The following is a 21,302-nucleotide window of genomic DNA, read 5'->3' on the forward strand; positions in this document are numbered from 1 at the left end:
AAATTTATTAAATATCTTTTACATTTATTCTTTTACATATTTTAAACAGATTAATCCAGAATTCGCTAAGTTTAAGAATGAAGGTCCTAAATCTTTAGATAGGCTTGAACAATATTTCAAGGACATCGTAGCTACTGGTTATAGTGCTTGGGCGCCATTGGAAGATCCAAATCCTGAAGAATTTAATCAGAACAATGAGGATTTCGAGAGTGGAGGTGACATGAATTATACAAATGAATTTATTGAAGAAGATATTGCAAATTATACAGTTGTTCAAAACCCTACTAGAGAGAAAAGAAGGAAAACTTCTAACAAAAATGTTGAGAAACGAGCTGGAATAGTATCTAGATTACAGGACTCACTTGATCGTATTTTGGTTGGTGTGGAGTCAAAAGCTGCAACTAAGGGAGATGATCCTTACTCCATCGAAAATTGTATCAAGTTGCTACGCAAATTACCTGGCCTAGAACCATATAGTCCACAGTTCTATTTGGGAATTAGATTAATGGCTAAGCCACAATATAGAGAAACTTTCATTGCATTGAGTGATGATCCCAATCAACAACTTGGATGGCTAGAATTTTTTAAATTGGATGATATGAACCGTCTCTAAATTTTATTTTTATTTTTATTTTTTTCTGCATGAATTCTTATTATCGTTATTGTTGAACTTTAATCTAGTGACAATGTTATAATTTGTGTTTTGATTTTATATTTTGGAATTTTATTTAATAATGACATTGTAAATAGTATTTTTTTGCTTTGTTATCTTATTTTTCATGTTAATTTAAATTATACAGGATGAGTGATTATGAAACAGATAATGATACTGAATATGAAGAATATGAAAAAGATTACGAATCAGCTGCTATATTAGCTATTTGTGGAGTTGCCGATTATTACTTGCGATATGTCCTCAAACAAGAGAAAAGGACTTCAAAACTATCAGGATATCAATAGCTATTAGAATTAAAGTAAGGGAATAAAATGCGATTTTTTGAACAATTTAGAATGAGAAAATCAGTGTTTAACCGTTTATGCAATGATTTGGTTCTCAATTATGGCTTGAAATCTACACGAGGTGTTAGTGGAGAAGAGATGGTAGCAACATTTTTATACATGCTTGGGCAAGGAGCTTCTTATAGAATGTTAGAGGAGCGATTTCAGCATTCAGGTGAAACTATATTTCGTCAATTTCATCATGTTCTATCATGTGTGAAGAAATTGGCAAAAAATATTATTAGACCTATTGATCCTAGTTTTGGAGACACACCTAAATATATTATGGATAATGATAGATATTGGCCATATTTCAAAGATTGTATTGGAGCTATAGATGGTACGCATATAGCCATTCATGTTCACCAAGATGAGCAAGTGTGATTTATTGGTAGGAAAGGAAATACTACAACAAATGTAATGGTTGTGTGTGATTTTAATATGTGTTTTACATTTATATGGGCTGGTTGGGAAGGTTCTGCACATGATACAAGAACTTTTATGGAGGCTCTTCGAACAAAAAAGCTAAATTTTCCACATCCACCAAAAGGTTAGTTATGCCATTTAAGTTTATTTCGAGGTTACATTTTTTATCATGATAATATGTGGCTTGATTTTTGTATATATTTTTAATGTATTTCAGGTAAATCCAACTTTTAAGGGATTCTTAGGACCTTATCGTCATACAAGGTATCATATTCCACAATTTAGACTAGCACCAAATTTTAGATCAAACAATGAAAAGTTCAACTATTGTCATTCAAGTTTAAGGACAGTAATTGAAAGGACTTTTGGAGTATGCAAAGCAAGATGGAAGATACTACAAAATATGCCATTAAGAGCCAAATTTGAAACCCACCGTGATATCATTGTTGCATTTTTCACTCTTCATAATTTTATAAGAATGATGGATTCTGATGACATAAGTATTTTGCAAAAGTTTGAAGATATTGTTTCGTTACAAGCCAATGAAGATGACGATACTACTGTAAGAAATGGATCAACAAATTCTGAAATTAATGAATGGGAAGAACCAATACAAGAAGATGTTCAGGCAATGGAAGAAATAAGAGACAATATAAGAGATCAATTATCGGATCAAATAAATTAGTATAAATAATTAGTTTTCTTTTATTATTATTAATAAACTCTTTTATGATTGAATGTCCTTTTAAGTAATTTTATTATTATAAAAGTACTTTTGTATTTTTGTATCCAAACAATAACATCTTTTAAATAAGTACTTTTAACTAAAGTATCTAAACATAAAATCACTTTTACTTTTGTAAAAGATCTTTTAAAAAAAGATCATTTAAAAAAGATCTTTTTTCAGAATGGCGCCCAAACAAGTCCAAAAAGATCTTTTTTCAGAATAAAAATTACAGCTTCTCAAAAAAGATCTTTTTTTTTTATTTTATTTTACTAGTGCTTTTACTTTTACTACTAGAAATTTGTCAAACACGTTAAAAAATAAAAAAAAGATCTTTTTTCATTGAAAAAAGATATTTTTTTAACAAAATAATGGCGCCCAAACATGCACTAAAATAAGAATAAACTTGAGAAGATAAAATAATAAGGAAAAGATGAATAAAAAAGAAGATGATGATGATGATGAAAAAGAAGAAGAAGCAGTTACAAGACCTAAAGTAATTTGTCATGACATAATGCAAGTAGTTATGGAATGATTAACACTTTAGTACTGGACATTTTATTAGCAAGTTAATATGCAGGAATAATCGGATAAATTGTGTGTTTTTTGGTCGGGTTGTAGATAATATTCTCCCTCACCTTGAAGAAGGAAGGGTTGGCCTCTCATCGTTGTGCTGAGTTTTGAATTATGCAGAACTTATTAGAATAAAAATACGTCGAAATTTATTAACAAATGCACATAAATTTCTTAGTTCTTATACTGAAATTACTTAATGACCGCGATATGTAAACTCAGTTTGAAAACAAGCACACAAACAAGACTGAATCATGAATAAAAATACATCTAAATTAATTTTAGATCAGACAACGTCATTAATATGACAAAAATTCAACTATAACGATAATAATAACGACAATAACGATAAAGAACATGACGATGACGATAACGATGATGACGATGGTGATACAATAATAACAATGATGATGATGATGATGAAGGAGGAGGAAGAGGAGAAAAATGAATGAAAAGAAAAAAAATCAACTGAAAAAAGGGAAGAGGGGGAGGAGAAAGTAGTGACAGTGGTGGTAACGACGATAATAAAAAAAAGAGAGAAAAAATTAAAGGAGAAGAAAAAATAGCATCTGCGATGTTAGTAAGAAGAAGAAGAAAAACAAGAGAAGGAAACGGTGGAGGAGGAGTAAAAGAAGAATAAGGAGGAGGAGGAGAAGGAGAAGAAAACGGAGAAGGAGAAGGAGAAGGTGCGTTATTTGAAAAAGAAAAGCGTTTATAACAACTTGGATATACTTGGTTAAGTATTTTGTTTGAATATAAAATTTTATTCTTCTTATTTGTTGAGTGTGCTTTTACTTCTTTTTTGTCTAGAACTAAGTCTACTTTGAGAGATAAAAAAAGACAAAAACAGTAGTACATACAAAAGCTAATTTCTGTTTTATTTGAGTGTTTTGATTTCGAAAGTATTATATGTTAGAGTGCACTTAATTCTCTTTAACTAGGTTGGGTTAGCACCTAGGTGAGTTATTAAGTTTGAAATAACTTAAGTGGCGTTATAAAAGTCTAAATTTTTTAGAATTGGTGTTTGTAATCCATATTGATTATAATAAAAATTTTATCATTATTGTAGTAGAAATTAGACGTAAGTTATATTATATTTCGTGATTTGAATTGAAATATATTGAGGCATTACTCTTCTTCTTCTTTATTCTCTGCATTTTCTTTTATTTTTTGTTCTGCATTACGAAACAAAACAAATTACAAAAAATCTCCTAAATTTAGCATTATGCATAAACTATTTTATTAAGTGTTAAAAGTGATTTCTTGCTTCAATCGCTCTTTTCAACCAAATATATATTATTTAATTTGATTGAATTTAGTTAAATAAAATATTTAGCTACCTAGTATTTTTAAGATATTTTGTAAGGTACCATTTTTTATGGAAAAAGTTGGTGCATTTTGGATGTGATTTGAAAAAGGGTTTAACTAACCTATATTATAAGGACAAAAATTAAGGCTGTTAGTAATGGAAAATTTTAAACACTTTACTTTAATAAATGCATAACAAATACATTAAGAATTTAAATTTTACATCATTTTTATTAATATTTTTTTAATTTGTAACTTTATCATGTGATCTAATAAACATATGTTACCTAAACCTTTTTAAAATTTAATGTTGTATGAATAAAGAGAGAGATTTTGAGAGATAATTGTGATATTTATTATTTAATGCAATTTGACAAGAGAGATTTTTGGGACTAAATTTTGGAGTTGAGTGCTATTTGGATTAATAAATTAGGGTAAACTATTAGAGTATTTTCAATGCTAATTCTATTTTCATTTTATTTTGGATCTTAAATATTTATGAAATTATATGTCATAAATAATAATTTGAAATTAAAATTTGCTCCTCTAATATTTAGTATTAATTTAATTAGAATTTTATATTATTTTAAATTATTTTATCAACATAATTATATAAGTGACAAATTTTTATTGATTTTTTATTAAGATAATACTGTATCTTTAAGGTGATACTAATTTTAATTCATAAATAAACTCCAATACAAATTTTAATTTAAATTCAATTTCCTTCTTGAAAGTATCAAAAGTGATAGTCTAAAAATTCTCCTTTGAAGATGCTCTTAAATGATTGCTTTTGATTTTTGAAGATGCTGACAAAAATACTTCCAATTTTTGATAATGATATAAATATCCTAAATAACCAAGTTGTGTTGGTCTAGTGATTAGCTTATTAGTCTACTTAAACAAGTGTTAGATATTCGAATTTTGTCTTGTGCTTACAGAAACCATTGATAAAAGAGCTCATATTCTTGACAAAATTAGTCTGAACCTGTTGGATTGAGGTATCCCACGAAAAACCAAAAATAAATGTTCTAAAATATTATAAAATACAACAAAAATAATTAAAAAGAATACTATATTTTATAAGTGACAAATTTTTTTTATTTAACAAATATATGCATATAATCCAAAAGTTTTGTAAGAATAATTCATTATCTATTTAAAAAGTACAAAAAAAAATCGAATAAAATTCAATGTCTAAAATTTTGATTTTTTTAAAATTTATTTTTATTCATTAACAAAAAGAAATTTCAAAGAAATATATTTAGTGTAAAATCTCGCTATCTATATATATGTCTTATTTTTCTAATCATTCGTAAAGAAATGTATCAAATCCAATTTTTCTATTTAATGTAAAATCTAATCTATTTATATGTCTCATTTAGAGTTTGATTCCATGTTTTAAAGTTTTTAAATTTTTAAATTTTTTAAAAACAGAAATTGAAATATTAGATTTCAGCTTAAAATATTTAAAAAAAATTTAAAATATAAATTGAAAAATTTGATTTCAATTTAAAAAATATTTTATTTTTTTTAATATTTCTAAAAAAAAAACCAGAAGATTTGATTTTTGTATTTTAAATCAAACAATGTCCTATTTGAAATTATCACCTCAATAACTTATGATCATAAAAAATATCTTTCTTATGTTAAAAATAATTTCTGACAAAATGTGTTAAAATATTGTGTTATCCTGCAACTGCTTTGAAATATATTTTAGTGATACTATAAATAAGAATAAGAATTTTAAATTAAAATGAAGGCTTGTTAATCATTTTTATAATTATATTATTAAATATATTTTTAAGATAAATAAGTAATTTATCAAAAAATTTAGTTATTTTGTGTCGTAAAGACACATATTAAAAGTAAAAATAAAAAAATATTGAAAATAAAAAAAATAAAAATTTAATCCATATATTTTACATTTATTAAAAAATATTTAAAAACTTTTATAATACTATTCTTATCACGCGAGACATTAGTTATATCACAATATTTTACTAAGAAATTAGTTTGCTACACCATCATTACTTTTGCAATAAAGAATTAAAGATTGAAATGTTTGGAGGTTATAAATTTCAATTGAATAATCAATCGTGATAGGTAAATGTCATAAAATTATTTATAAAATTTAAATTGATAAAGAAAAGACATATAAATAATTATATTTTTAATTAATTGTTCATTCAAGTAAGAGTCTTTTTTAAATTTATATGATTTTTTTATATAATTTTTTCTCTTTTTATTTATTTTATGCTATTTTTTCCTTCTAAATTCAATATGAATCGAACTTTAATTTATATTTTTTAGTCATAAAAGCTCTGATATCATATCATAAAATTATCTTTCTTAAAATTTTAAGTTGATTGGAGAAGATATATATATAAATTATTATATCTCTAATGATATACACAAAAAATTAGCTTCTAAATTACTCACTCTTATAAAATACATATTAAAAATAAGTTAAATAATATATATTTATACATAAATAAATGATAATAATTTTTTTTCTTTTATGCACATAGTATTTTTGTTAAATAATAAATACTATTCTGATATAAAATAACTATACAAAAATATAGATACTTATAAATATGATTTAATTTTTAGTTATAGTTATGTGTATATTAATATAATCTGTGACAGCCAATGAGTTATATTTCAAATGGCATAGTCTTCCCATACTCAATTAAGAGGTTGCGAGTTCGAGTCTCCTATCTTTAGTAAAAAAAAAAAAAATCTGTGACAAAGAATAGAAATAAATTGAGACAAAATTGAAAAACATTAAGAGTAAATTTTATTATTCATATAAAATAAGTATTATGTAAAACAAAAAATGTTTAACAAAAATAATATTATAAAATTAATCATTAAGATTAGTCACTAATGTATTTGTATGTAAATATATATATTGTTTAATTTATTTTTAATATATATTTATATTTTAATATATATTTTATATTAGTAACTGATTTTGATGACTAATTTTAATATACATCTAACATGATTGAATATTTAAATATTGATATTGATTTTGATTTAAAGGAAGGAACTATCCTTTCAATTTTAGTAATATGACGTAAATTTATATCTCTCACTATCATTATATTAAATTCATGATTATTTATTACGTGTGATAATAGTTTTCTTGCATATATTTCATTTCATATCGTACTATTTATAGAATATTATTTAAATGAAAAAGGAATGAAAGTCCTATTGTGATTACTAAATTCGAATTCAATTTTAAAACTATACTCAATATATGAAGATAATCTATTTGTTAAACAATAATCCCAATTTTTCTTTTGTTTTTATGTAAAATGAGAAACACAATACAAACAATCTTACAAATAAAAGGAATAAGAGAAGATAATTAAGGGTATATTAATATTGATAATAAAATATAAATATAACGATAATTAATGATAATATTTTAATTTTTCAAAAATAAGAAAGGATATATGACGATGATTAAATAAAAATATATTAAACAGGAAGTGTTGATATCTAGAAAAAAGGGGTGTAACGATTTCCACTTCCTTATTCACAATTTATAATTATAATTATCCATAAGTGTTATTAATATTATAACACTTTTATCATCAAGAGTCACTCTATTGGTGTGCAAATTCTAGTACTATTCTATATTTTTAGAAATAAAAGTCTAGGTTTTATTGTATATTTAGATTATTTTGGCATAAAAGGAAAAAATATGTAAGTTTGATATTGGTAATCATGGTTGATTTAATAAGAGGATTCTCACATAAAAAGGTGAAATTGAATTTTGATTATTATGAAATTGGAGTGTATTTTGATTCTTTTGAATTATATTTCACTTATTATAATCTAAAAAAAATATTTTTAAAATTTAAATTATAAATTCTAAATTTTTAAAACTTAAAAATAATTATATTTAAATCTAAAACAAAATGAAACTACTAAAATAGTACCCAAAAGTTTATGCTAACAACAAAAATAACTCTTAAAAATATAAACGACAAATAAGTTACTCAATAATTTAAAAATATGATAAAAATAATTAATAAATATTATATTTTATAAATGACAAAATATTTTTGTATTTAAAAAATAATTTATTTATTTGACCTAAATTTTTGTGGTATTATTTGAATAACTATTTAAAAAATACTCACAAAAAATAGAATAAAATTTGATCTTTAGAATTTTTTTTTAATTTTTCAAAATCACTTGGTCATTCACAAATTTTTTTTTCGAAAAGTTTATTTGACATAAAATAAACAAATTTTAAGGATAAAAACTCTTATATTTTTAATAATATTTATAAAAAAGTCACTTCAAAATTTGATTTCTACAACTTTTTTTTAATATATATTTAATATTTAATTATTTTTGTTGGACTTATTTAATTTAATAATGCTTATTTATTGTTGGACGTATTTAATTTAATAATGCTTATTTATAGTTCGTATTTTTTAGGATTATTTTCGTAAACAACATAAATTTTTGGATATAATTTTAAGAGGAGTGCTAAGGGGTCATCGAGCCAGTAGAATTTGTGATATTTAGGCATCAAGTAACTATCATTAATATTTTTAATGGTGTGAGATGATATTTAATGGTATAAAATTAATCATTTTCTTTTTTATGGTTAAGTGCTGGTCAGATTTTAACAAAAATGCTGTCCTGAGACTTTCTCTTATTTTAATAATTTATTCTTAAACAAAACACAATTTAAATAAAAATGGCAAACTTTAAACTCTAATTTCTAAATCTTAAGCCCTGAATATTATATTTTTATTATAATATTTTACTTTTAACCGTGTGTGGTTGAATAATAATAATAATAATAATAATAATAATAATAATAATAATAATAATACGAGACGTTTATTAACAATACTGTTTGTATAATTAATTTTAAGAAGTTTGGTGACTTACACAATTTTAAAAATAAAGATCAAATTTAATTTAAGATAAAAGTTTGTTCTTAAAAATTGAAAAGTGAATCTATAAGAGTTTAATATAATTAACTTTTTATATTTAAAAGCTGATTAAAAAGTAAAGAATTATTGGTTAAAAAATAAAAATATTATGTACACACTCAAAATTAATTATTAAATCAATTATTATATATTTATATATAAATATATATATTTTTTTAAGAGTATTAGTGAATTGAATTAGATTAGATATGACTAAAATTTAGATTCCATTCACACTAAAAGTATTTTTTTTTACCAAAAATAGGAGACTCAAACCCACAACCTCTTAATTGAGTATGGAAAGACTATACCATTTGAGCTATAACTCATTTAAACGCATTTGATTAGATTGGATCTAATATTTGTATTTTTAATATTTAGATTGGATCGAATATCAAATATATTTGCAAAATAAAAAATATATTAAAAAATTTACTATAAAAAGCTAATGAAACCTATTTTTTCACTCTAATAATTTTTTTTAACTCTTTTAAATTTATTTATTCTTAAAACATTATTAAATTAACTTTTAAATAACAAAAATAAAATAATATAACATATATAAATAATTATTAATTAAAATAAAACATAAATATAACTTATATATTATTTATTATTTATTATTTAATGTAGATTAGATCATATTTACAAATTGTGGATTGAATGCGGATAAATATGGTATATTTGTACTCTTGTAGTATAATTGGGTAAATAATTTTAGGGGATTGGACAAAGTTGTAATTTTCACGAAAAGTGAAGAGCAATTCAAATTGACCAATTTACCCTGAGTAGTTTTTCATTCTGGTATATAAAAGGCGTTGTGGTGCACATGAGCGCTTCACTCCCCAACCCGTCAGAGAAAAGAAAAATATATATTAAACCCCTTTATTTTTTTTGTTTAATTTTAAAAAATAGAGCAAAAATACCAAAAAATATTGAAAAAGAGAAAAAAAATTGAGAAATTTCCTTAGGGTTTGACTGTGATTTTTTATTTTTCCGAAATCGCGTGTGACGCAAACAGCGGATTTCACCGATTCCGTCAAAATCGCTTCTCTGCAGGGAAGATCTGTCCTCAATTGGTCCCCGAAAGTCTCGGACTTTAGAGAGAGAAAGAAAAATGCTTGTGACACAACAGTAGCTTCTGCGGCTAGAGAGAGAAAATGCGCATGCAGCTGATTTTTTGAACGTTGGGATCGGAGGGAAAGAATAAAAAACCAGTTAAAAAATGCGGCTTTCCTGAAATTTGGAGGGATACAAAGGTTTTTGCATTTATAATCTCTTCAAAGCTGCAACATTTATTAATTTTTGGATTTCAGTGTAAGTGATCTGAATTTTGGTAATTTTGATGATATTGATGCAGGTGTTGAATTCTGTGGTGATTGAATGCAATCTGCCGGCAGCGGTGGCTCGGGCCGGAACCCCTCGGCTGGCCGGGCGGCTTCGGCATCGCCGTCGTCGTCTTCCCAATTTAGCCTGGACTCATTGCATCAGCAACAGCAGCAGCAGCAGAAGATAGGTTCTAGGCAGGTGTGGATTTTGATTGGTTGAAGTGAGATTTTGGTGGTTATGTTGAATTTTCTGTCATGGTTTTGGTGGTAGCACACATGTACTCTGATTACAGGTTCTGACCAAGTATGTTAATTTTTCCTAGGTTGTGTGGTGTTGGGAAAAAAAAAAGAGTTTCTGTTAGAATTTTGCATTTAATACACTTGGTGGTTGGGTTGAGATACCGAAGAATAGTCTTCAGTTAGTTAGTTGTGTTGGTTGGTTATTTTTTTAGTGGCATGTTTTTTTTCTTTTTCCTTTTTAAAATTTCCTTTTCTCATGCTAAATGATTTTCAGTTGTTCAGAGCGTTGTTTATATAATAGAATATGGAAATGGGAGCACTGAACCTAGAAATGATTGGTGCAATTGTGTGCTGCTGTCACTGTCAACTCTAGTCAACCTTCCTTTTTTATTCACAAGTCTACATGAAGTCTTCTGTACACTTCGGATTTTGTACTAAATTGGCCTTGCCTTTTATTTTGGCTTCATGTGTGATGTTTCAATTATAGACATGTGCAGTGTGCTATTTTCTTCACTGCCCTTTCTGGGGATTTTCCTTTTAGAAGCTTTTGGGCTTGTGTTCTGCTTTAGTTAGTTAAGAACTCCCCTCTATGCCGTTTTCCTTTCAGGTGTGACTGTTGAAAATTAATCTGTTTGCTTAACCAAGAATGATAAATTTTCCACCATGCCCTTTGTTTCTCTCTGTTCAGTAAATTTTTTATGTTAGAAAACATTGATTACTTATTGATTCCAACCAGACAAGCCCACCTGCCAACTTCCTAAAAGTACTGTTTCGTCAGCTTCTGGCTTAGTTGTTTTGTTACTGCTGTTTCTTACTTCTGTTATTATTATTAGTGAAAGCATGTGTGAAGTTATTAATTGGAATCAGTCTGTTTCTTGTTGACTCATTGCTTTCTATCAAATGCAATCTTAATGGGAAAATCATCGTTGCATCAACTTCTTTCTCTTAATGTTGTAATAGTCAATATATGGATGACTTTCTTTATGTTATGTGGTAATGATACTTAAGAATCTGTCATAACTTACACCTATAGTCTCCTTTTGCTTTCATGGTATTTTACTTAGTAAAGGATGCTGCTGGGTTTCAACATATTTATTTTGATGCAATAGTAGCCTGCATAAGTCTGCATGAAATTTCTATCATTCCATTCCACTTAGTTATTAAGATGTGAAGTCAAAGATTGGGTTGTAGACCAATTCTATACTTTCACAAGTATTTGTTTACTTATCTGTATCTTTGTATCTTATAACAAGTATTTCTGTTATTAAGGGCATGTATACATCTTTTCTTTTGATGCATTCTTGAAAGAATCATATTTTTTCCTGAACGATGACTTCTACTCAACTATACTCTTATGCAGTCATTTCCACATCAATTGCTAAAAAAACCAGAAGGAAGTGAAGCATTTTTTGCATATCAAACAGGGCTTCAAGGTGGATTTGGGACTAACAATTTCTCACCTTCTAATGCCATGCCTCAGCAGCCTCAAAAATTTGTTGATTTAGGTCAGCAGAGCTCCAGCCAGGGACAAGTTGCTGACCGGCAAATGCTCAATTACCAACAAGCATACCTTCAATATGCTCTGCAGGCTCAACAAAAATCTGCTTTGGCAATGCAGTCACAGAAACAATCTAAAATGGGGATCCCAGGCCCTTCATCTGTGAATGATCAGGACATGCATACTGGAAATCTGAAAATACAGGACCTTATGTCTATGCAAGCTGTTAATCAATCCCAAGCATCGTCCTCTAGGAATTCATCTGAACATTTTGCTCATGGGGAAAAGCAGATGGAGCAAGGACAGCAGCTAGCACTTGATCAGAAGAGTGAAGGAAAGCCTTCATCCCAAGGACCAGCCACTGGACACTTAATGCCGGGAAATAGTATGAGGCCACCTGTGCAAGCACCACCAATGCAGCAGAGCATGCTAAATATGTTGAAGGATCCATTACCATTTACTAAGACTGCTCAATATCAGGCTATGCAGGCATGGGCAAGAAATTTATCTGATCCTTCAAGATGTCTTAAGATGGCTCAGCTCATTCCGCAGATGCAATCAAGAACAGTTCCACAACCAAAGGCAAATGATACTAATGTTGGTACTCAGTCATTACCAGTCAGTGTTTCAAACCCACAGGCTAGTTCTCCAACAGTTGCAAGTGAGAACACAACACATACTAATTCATCTAATGATGCTTCTGCACAATCAAGTTCTGCTAAAGCAAAGCAGACAGGTCTATCTAACCATTTTGGCCCACCAATTAATGCCAGTATTGCTGGAAATTCCAGTGAAGTTGCATTGGCACAATTCAATCTTCATGGCAGAGACTCGCAAGGTTCTTTGAGGCAATCAGCAGTTAAAAATGGAATGTCTTCTATGCATCCGCAGCATTCTTCTGCAAGCTTAAACCTAGGTGCAGATCATCCTTTGAATGCAAAAACTTCATCATCTAGTTCAGAACCTGTGCAGATGCAGCACATCAGGCAATCAAATCAATCTGTTGTTCAGGATGGAGGTCTGTCAAACGAAGGGGGTTCTATAAATCATTCAAAATATCAAGGGGCACCATCTCAGATGCCTCAACAAAGAACTGCATTTACGAAACAACAGCTTCATGTTCTTAAAGCTCAGATACTTGCATTTAGACGACTGAAGGTTTAACCTCTGCTTCCCTTTCATTCTATCTGAGGCTGGTTGCCTTGTTTATATATGCTATTTATATAGGCCTAGAGAAGATGTATGATACTATGGCTTGGCTTGGTAATGCTTTTTCAGAGTTGCTAAAATTTCTCCCATAAGTAGAAGACACTAGTATCATTTGGGATATATATATAAAGTTGCTCTTAAAATGTAAAATATCTGTAGTCAACATGAATCAGCTCTGATATTTTACTAGTCTTTCAGGTTTTAGAGAGCATAAGTCAGCTTTGCAAAGCTCCCCATGAGATGCTGTCAAGAGCATCCTTGCATTTAAAATCTAGGAGCAAAAGCACCCAGTCTTTTTGTTTACCAAATTGAGAAAATTGGTGCCTATTTTTCATAAGTAGGAGTATTCCATGTATAATATTTATAGATAGATTGTGCTTACTGGTATTCTGTTGCTGTTGATTGGTAGAAAGGAGAAGGAACTCTTCCCCAAGAACTTCTTCGGGCCATCAGTCCACCACCTCTTGATTCACAAGTGCAGCAACCGGTTACTTCTGCAGGAGGGCAAAATCAAGACCAATCAGAAGTAACTGTGGCAGAACAGCCAAAGCAGATGGAGTCCATTGCCAAGGACTCACAATCTATCTCATCTATTAATGCAAAGGGTTCTTCAAAGCAGGAAGTCTTTGCTAGAGATGAGAAATCCACAACAACAATACATGTGCAAGCTATGCCTTTGGTGATAAAAGAACCTGCTGGAAAGGAAGAGCAACAATCTGTTGGTTGCTCTGCTATGTCGGACCAGGAAGGTGAACATGGAATTAGACAAATACCTGTTAGAAATGAGTCGGTGTTAGATAGGGGAAAGGCTATTGCAGCCCAAGCTTCTGTTTCTGAACAATTGCAAAATAATAAAACTGAACAAGCAAGCACTGTTCCGCAGCCAAAGGATGTGGGCCTCACCAGAAAATATCATGGACCACTATTTGATTTTCCTTTCTTCACCAGGAAACACGATTCCTTTGGTTCATCAATGATGCTAAACCATAATAATTTGTCACTGGCATATGATGTGAAAGAGCTTCTTTATGATGAAGGTGTGCAAGTCCTTAACAAGAAAAGGACAGAAAATTTAAAGAAGATTGAGGGTTTACTGGCAGTTAACTTAGATAGGAAAAGAATTAGGCCAGATCTTGTGTTGAAGTTGCAAATTGAAGAAAAAAAGCTTCGCCTTTTAGATCTACAGGCACGTTTAAGGGATGAGATTGATCAACATCAAAAAGAGATAATGGCAATGCCAGATAGGCCATATAGGAAATTTGTTAAGTTGTGCGAACGTCAGCGTATGGAACTTGCTAGACAAGTACAGGCATCACAGAAAGCTTTAAGGGAGAAGCAACTGAAATCTATATTCAATTGGCGCAAGAAGCTTCTTGAAGCACACTGGGGCATTCGTGACGCACGGACTGCTCGCAACCGGGGGGTGGCCAAGTATCACGAGAAGATGTTGAGAGAATTCGCGAAACGTAAGGATGATGACAGGAGCAAAAGGATGGAAGCCTTAAAAAACAATGATGTTGATAGGTACAGGGAGATGTTGCTGGAGCAGCAGATTAGTATCCCGGGTGATGCTGCAGAGAGATATGCTGTTCTTTCAACTTTCTTAACCCAGACTGAAGAATATCTACATAAATTAGGAAGTAAGATAACAGCTGCTAAGAGCCAACAGGAAGTGGAGGAGGCAGCAAAAGCTGCTGCAGCTGCTGCACGATTGCAGGCATGCTTCATTACTTTCCTTGTTGATTCAAAACAAATTTGGAAAAGAAAAATGAAATTTCCTCCGTTGTTCTCTAAACAAATTGATCCTGATTTGTTTTCTGACTAAAGGGTCTTTCTGAAGAAGAAGTCAGAGTCGCAGCAACTTGTGCTGGAGAGGAAGTGATGATTAGAAATCAGTTTATAGAGATGAATACTCCTAGAGACAGTTCATCTGTCAACAAGTGAGTTTTGTTTGTGTAGTTTTATTTATTTGTTTTTCTGTCTCAAGTTTTGCCAAAACTATTCTTTCGTCAAATCATTTTTCATTCTTGGTGTTGTCAAACTCTATGCTATTTTCCCATCTTTTATTTGGTAATTTTCAACACACTGATGCTTATCTAAACTATGCTTTTATAACCTTCTGTTATTGTTCATATAATAAAACATCTAATTCTGGTTTGTTACAATTATTGATCGCTACGGCCATACCAGGTATTACAGCCTTGCTCATGCTGTGAGTGAAAGGGTTGTAAGACAACCATCCATGTTACGAGCTGGAACATTGAGAGACTATCAAATGGTAGGTTCTGACATTTGATGAAATTCCTCGTAATTGCTTTTATAGCCTTTATGGTTATTTTTTAAGGATTGACATGTTATTCTGAAGGTTGGTTTGCAATGGATGCTTTCTTTGTATAACAACAAATTAAATGGAATATTGGCAGATGAGATGGGTCTTGGTAAAACCGTTCAGGTTAGTATTATGTTTATTCTTGGTGACGACAGATTATTCTAGCTGTGTCCTTTAAAATAGGAAGAATGTCTATTGTGTATGACTGTTTTTACGCTGGGTTTATGTAATACAAGGAAGATGACTTATTTTATTGTTTTGTTATTTAAACTGTACTGAACAAATATTTACTGTGATATATTGTTCGTTTTTCTTTGTTATTTTTGTTATTTCTTGTCTGTCCAGGTCATGGCATTAATTGCGTACTTGATGGAATTTAAAGGGAACTATGGCCCACATCTTATAATAGTGCCAAATGCTGTTTTGGTTAACTGGAAGGTGGGACTTCAAACTCTTCCATTTCCACAATACTCACTTCGTTTTTTGGTTGTGTGTATCTTGCAACCTGAAAACTTGTGTTCATCATGCAGAGTGAGTTGCATACTTGGTTACCATCCGTGTCATGCATTTTTTATGTTGGAACAAAGGATACAAGATCAAAATTATTTTCTCAAGTAAGTGCACCTCAACTTTACTATTTGCTGTTAAAAGATTATTTTAATGTTTAGTTCTGAGTTTCCTTTCGTATTACATTTTTGCAGGAGGTTATGGCTATGAAATTTAATGTCCTTGTGACTACTTATGAGTTCATCATGTATGACCGGTCAAAGCTTTCAAAAGTTGATTGGAAGTATATCGTAATTGATGAAGCACAGAGAATGAAGGATAGGGATTCAGTTCTAGCACGCGATCTTGACAGATACCGTTGTCAACGACGCTTGCTTCTGACAGGAACACCTTTGCAGGTCTGTCTTGTTTTCTTTTAATATATGCATTGTTATGGTAGTGTCTAGCTTTCAGTCAGCAGTATCAAACTTCGTGTTCCTCTACACAACCAAGTCATTAGGATGTTGATCTTTTTGACTTTTTCACTTACACTGTTCAGGCTATGCTATATGTTCATGCAGCTGTCAGTTTATATTGATAAATCGCATAGATACATGTTGTGATACAAATCTTGTTTAGAGTATTAATAATGGTATAATTTTCTCCACAGAATGATTTGAAGGAACTCTGGTCACTTTTAAATTTACTTCTTCCAGAGGTTTTTGACAATAAGAAAGCCTTCCATGATTGGTTTTCAAAACCATTTCAAAAGGAAGGTCCAAATCAAAATGCAGAGGATGATTGGCTTGAAACAGAAAAGAAAGTCATCATTATCCATCGACTCCATCAGATTCTTGAGCCTTTCATGCTTAGGCGTCGCGTTGAAGATGTTGAAGGCTCTCTACCACCAAAGGTGTGATTTTGATACTCTTGGTCTCATTTTTTATCTTTTATCTGGTGATTCATCCCTCATATTTCTGTATTGCAGGTCTCCATAGTTTTACGATGTAAAATGTCAGCTGTCCAGAGTGCCATTTATGACTGGGTTAAATCCACTGGCACCCTTCGTGTTGATCCTGAGGATGAGAGAAGAAAGGTTTTGAAGAATCCACTCTACCAGGCAAAGCCTTATAAAACTTTAAATAACAGATGCATGGAGCTACGCAAAACCTGCAATCATCCAATGCTTAATTACCCATTTTTTGATGAATTTATGGATAGAGACTTTATTGTACAATCTTGTGGGAAGTTGTGGATTTTGGATAGGATCCTTATCAAACTTCAAAGAACTGGACATCGAGTTTTGCTGTTTAGTACCATGACAAAGCTCCTAGACATCTTGGAAGACTATCTGCAATGGCGGAGACTAGTTTACAGGAGAATTGATGGGACAACAAGTTTGGAAGACCGAGAATCAGCAATAATGGACTTCAATAGGCCTGATTCAGACTGTTTCATCTTCTTGCTTAGCATTAGAGCTGCTGGGAGAGGCCTTAATCTTCAGTCTGCTGACACAGTTGTCATTTACGATCCTGATCCAAATCCTAAAAATGAGGAGCAGGCTGTGGCCAGAGCTCATCGGATTGGACAAAAAAGGGAAGTCAAGGTTATCTACATGGAGGCTGTTGTTGACAAGATCTCTAGCCATCAGAAAGAGAACGAATTGAGAAGTGGAGGCCTTGTTGATATGGAGGATGAACTTGCTGGTAAGGATCGATATATGGGATCTATTGAGAGCCTCATAAGGAACAATATTCAACAATATAAGATAGACATGGCTGACGAGGTCATTAATGCTGGACGTTTTGATCAAAGAACAACACATGAAGAAAGACGTTCAACTTTGGAGACTTTATTACATGACGAGGAAAGATATCAAGAAACTGTTCATAATGTTCCGTCACTACAGGAGGTTAATCGCATGATTGCTAGAAGTGAAGAGGAAGTTGAACTGTTTGATCAAATGGACGAAGAACTGGATTGGAGTGAAGAGATGACACGGCATGATGAGGTGCCTAAATGGCTTCGAACCAGCACAAGAGAAGTGAATGCTGCTATTGCTGCTTTATCTAAAAGACCATCAAAGAACATTTTATTTGGTGGTAGTATGGGCATGGAATCTAGTGAATTGGGTTCTGAAAAGAGAAGAGGACGACCCAAGGGAAAAAAGCATCCTAATTATAAAGAGTTGGAGGATGATGATATAATTGAGTGCTCTGAAGAAAGCTCTGAGGAAAGAAATGGATATTCTGCACATGAAGGGGAGATAGGAAAATTTGAAGATGAAGTACATAGTGGGGGTGATGGAGCTAATCCCATGGAAAAAGATCAAGTCGAACATGGTCCACCTTTTAATGCTGGATATGAACTTCCTCAGTCTTTAGAAAATGCTAAAAATCACACAGTTGAAGAAGCTGGTACGAGAGGATCATCATTAGATAGTCAAATATTGACACATACAGTGACACCATCAGTTTACTCACGGAAATTTGGTTCCCTCTCTGCATTAGATGCCAAGCCAAGTTCCATTTCAAAAAGGGTACATGGCTTTTTATTTTCTGGGTTTTGTACTCTCTTATTTTCAAATTAAAATATCTCTTGTTAGCTTTTTCCAGGTAGATGAGTTAGAAGAAGGGGAAATTGCAATATCTGGTGGTTCTCACATGGATCATCAACAATGTAGAAGTTGGATTCATGATCGTGATGAAGGTGAGGATGAACAAGTTCTGCAGCAACCCAAGATCAAACGCAAACGTAGTCTACGTGTTCGACACCGTCCTGTCATCGAAAGGCCTGAGGACAAATCTGGCATTGAGATGGTTCCTCTTCAACGTGGAGAATCATCTCTTATTGCAGACAATAAATATGAAGGTCAAACAAGGACTGACCGAGAATCAAAATCATTTGTTGACAACAATGCCAGCAAGCATGATAAGGATGAATCTTCATTGGAAAATAAGAAAAATTTACCTTCAAGGAAAGCAGCTAATTCATTCAAATTACATGGCTCACCTAAGTCTAATCGTATGATCTGTTTGTCTGCTCCTTCAGAGGATGGTGGCGAACACCCTAAAGAAAGTTGGGAAGGAAAGCCTATCAACTCAGCTGGATCTTCAGCTCATGGCTCTAAGATGACCGAAATTATTCAGAGAAGAGTATGTATCATTTAACTGATCTGTGTTTGATTTCATTTCTACCTGTGATGGTTTAGCTTTTACAAAATGGAGTTCTTACAGCTTGCCGTAGGGATTGCAAGTTCGAAACTCTAGTTAACTTTAACTTAGTTTCAATATTCTAATAAAACCTTCTGTTTTATGAAGTTAATTATTGCTACTTTACATGTTCATACCTTTGTGAAAATGTTACTCATGTAACTTATGCCTTTGTAGTGCAAAAATGTAATTAGCAAATTCCAAAGGAGAATAGACAAGGAAGGCCAACAAATTGTACCTTTGCTATCAGATTTGTGGAAGAGGATGGAGAATTCTGGGTACACTGGCGGATCAGGGAACAGTTTGTTGGATCTACGAAAGATTGAGCAGCAGATTGATGCATTGGAGTATAATGGAGTAATGGAGCTTGTGTTTGATGTGCAGTTTATGTTGAGGAGTGCGATGCAATTTTATGGATACTCATATGAGGTTAGATTTCTTAACTATCTATATATTCTATAATAATGTACAAAATGATTCACTGTTCTGGCTTTGTTATTAAAATTCCCTGTAATGATTATTTGCAGGTAAGAACTGAAGCAAGGAAGGTTCATGATCTCTTTTTTGATATCTTGAAAATTGCATTTCCTGATACGGACTTTGCAGAAGCAAAAGGTTCCCTTTCTTTCTCCGGCCAAATTGATTCCAATGCCATAACATCCCCTAGGCAAGGAAATGTTTGCCCAAGCAAGAGGCAAAGGACAATAAATGATGTGGAAACCGATCAATGCCCTGAACAAAAGGCTCCGAACCGTGGTTCCGGGTCTAACGGCGAAAAAGCCAGGAACAAAGGCCATCCATTGCAGAAGGAATTGAGACCTGGAAGCGGTAGTGGTAGTGCCCGGGAGCAATATCAGCAGAATAATTCTTCTGCATTAGTTCATCCAGGTGATCTGGTTGTATGCAAGAAGAAAAGAAATGACAGAGAAAAATTATTGGCGAAGCCTAGGACCACATCCGCCGGTCCTGTTTCACCGCCCAGTATGGGTAAGAATAGAAGTCCCGGGTCAGGTTCGACTCCTAAGGATGCGAGGGTGTTTCAACATACTTCAAATGTGCAAGGGCGGTTTAGCCAGCCATATCAGCTGTCAAATGGGTCTGGTGGGTTGGTTGGCTGGGCAAACCCGGTAAAGCGACTAAGAACAGATTGTGGGAAGAGGAGACCAAGCCATACATAGATTTTTTTTATTATAATTTTTCAAAGGAGACAAAGATGGTAGATAATGGTAGATAATGGAAATAGTGCTCAACTAGTTTCAGAAAAGAGTTTCAGTGGCCCTTACCATTGGTAGATTTTAGCTCACATAATAACTGTTAATATAGAGTAAAACCCTCCATTGTATTTTTCTAGCTACCTCAATGAGTTAAATTATTACAATGGTCAGCAAAGGTTTTTTGTATGGATAAATCTGCATCTTGCAGGAATTGTTTTCTTTAAATAGTTGCTACTGAAACTCTTGTATAGTAACATGTTGGTCTATATTAGTCCATTCATGGATTCAACTCTCCAAGGTCATGTTTTCCCCAGCGTTCCGGCGTCCTAATAATCCATCTATTTCAATTAAATGTCTCTTTCGCCATTTTTGGTACATTGTAAAATCAATGTATAGGCGTGGTTTATGTCCAAATACAATTGAATAAAAAAACTGAGACATTTATTTTGAAACTAATGGAGTATATAGATTTCAATTATGTTATTTGTGAATAATGTGAAAATACTAATTGCACACCAAAATCAATTATCATGTATTTGTATATAAATACATGTATAGTTTAATTTATTTTTAATATATATTTTGTATTTCAAAATATATTACACACCGATAGCTAATTTTAGTGTACATCTAGTATAGTTGATATATATATATATATATAAAGTTTAGTTAGCCTATCACTTCCACCATATTCAACAAAAATATAACTGATCTTAGTATTTAGAATTTAAACATTGATCCACAAATGTTCAGTGAAGGTATAAAATCATGATTTCAGATGTG

The 21,302-nt window shown here is 31.3% G+C and overlaps 2 protein-coding genes across 6 annotated transcripts; both read left to right on the top strand.

The window, feature by feature from the left end:
- The first annotated feature begins 987 nt into the window (after window positions 1-987).
- On the top strand, window positions 988-2,110 carry LOC112743196 (uncharacterized). The gene is made up of 2 exons (XM_025792403.2): window positions 988-1,377; window positions 1,643-2,110. Exons 1-2 carry the CDS (start codon window positions 988-990, stop codon window positions 2,108-2,110), a joined length of 858 nt encoding a protein of 285 aa, XP_025648188.2.
- Window positions 2,111-9,843: 7,733 nt separating this feature from the next.
- On the top strand, window positions 9,844-20,803 carry LOC112744151 (ATP-dependent helicase BRM). 5 transcript variants are annotated; one of them, XM_025793661.2, is made up of 15 exons: window positions 9,844-10,262; window positions 10,364-10,530; window positions 11,932-13,227; window positions 13,688-14,995; window positions 15,106-15,218; window positions 15,469-15,556; window positions 15,644-15,730; window positions 15,953-16,045; window positions 16,138-16,221; window positions 16,309-16,512; window positions 16,764-17,006; window positions 17,082-18,632; window positions 18,709-19,248; window positions 19,483-19,734; window positions 19,833-20,803. In XM_025793661.2, exons 2-15 carry the CDS (start codon window positions 10,387-10,389, stop codon window positions 20,481-20,483), a joined length of 6,654 nt encoding a protein of 2,217 aa, XP_025649446.1. In that variant the 5' UTR covers window positions 9,844-10,262; window positions 10,364-10,386; the 3' UTR covers window positions 20,484-20,803. The 5 variants fall into 5 exon arrangements, with proteins under 5 accessions (XP_025649446.1, XP_025649448.1, XP_072071085.1 ...); XM_025793663.2 differs by having other exon boundaries at window positions 19,912-20,803; XM_072214984.1 differs by having other exon boundaries at window positions 9,938-10,262; window positions 10,364-10,624.
- The last annotated feature ends 499 nt before the right edge of the window (window positions 20,804-21,302 follow it).

The sequence above is a fragment of the Arachis hypogaea genome, chromosome 14 (genome assembly GCF_003086295.3).
Source record: "Arachis hypogaea cultivar Tifrunner chromosome 14, arahy.Tifrunner.gnm2.J5K5, whole genome shotgun sequence".
Classification (NCBI taxonomy): domain Eukaryota; kingdom Viridiplantae; phylum Streptophyta; class Magnoliopsida; order Fabales; family Fabaceae; genus Arachis; species Arachis hypogaea.

Bases quoted from the DNA above. Each gene is read 5' to 3' on its own strand.
- LOC112743196 (XM_025792403.2), top strand. From the start codon at position 988: ATGCGATTTTTTGAACAATTTAGAATGAGAAAATCAGTGTTTAACCGT. The intron at 1,378-1,642 runs GTGTGATTTATT...AATGTATTTCAG, and splicing joins ATGTTCACCAAGATGAGCAA to GTAAATCCAACTTTTAAGGG.
- LOC112744151 (XM_025793661.2), top strand. From the start codon at position 10,387: ATGCAATCTGCCGGCAGCGGTGGCTCGGGCCGGAACCCCTCGGCTGGC. The intron at 16,222-16,308 runs GTAAGTGCACCT...ACATTTTTGCAG, and splicing joins GATCAAAATTATTTTCTCAA to GAGGTTATGGCTATGAAATT. The intron at 16,513-16,763 runs GTCTGTCTTGTT...TTTTCTCCACAG, and splicing joins TGACAGGAACACCTTTGCAG to AATGATTTGAAGGAACTCTG.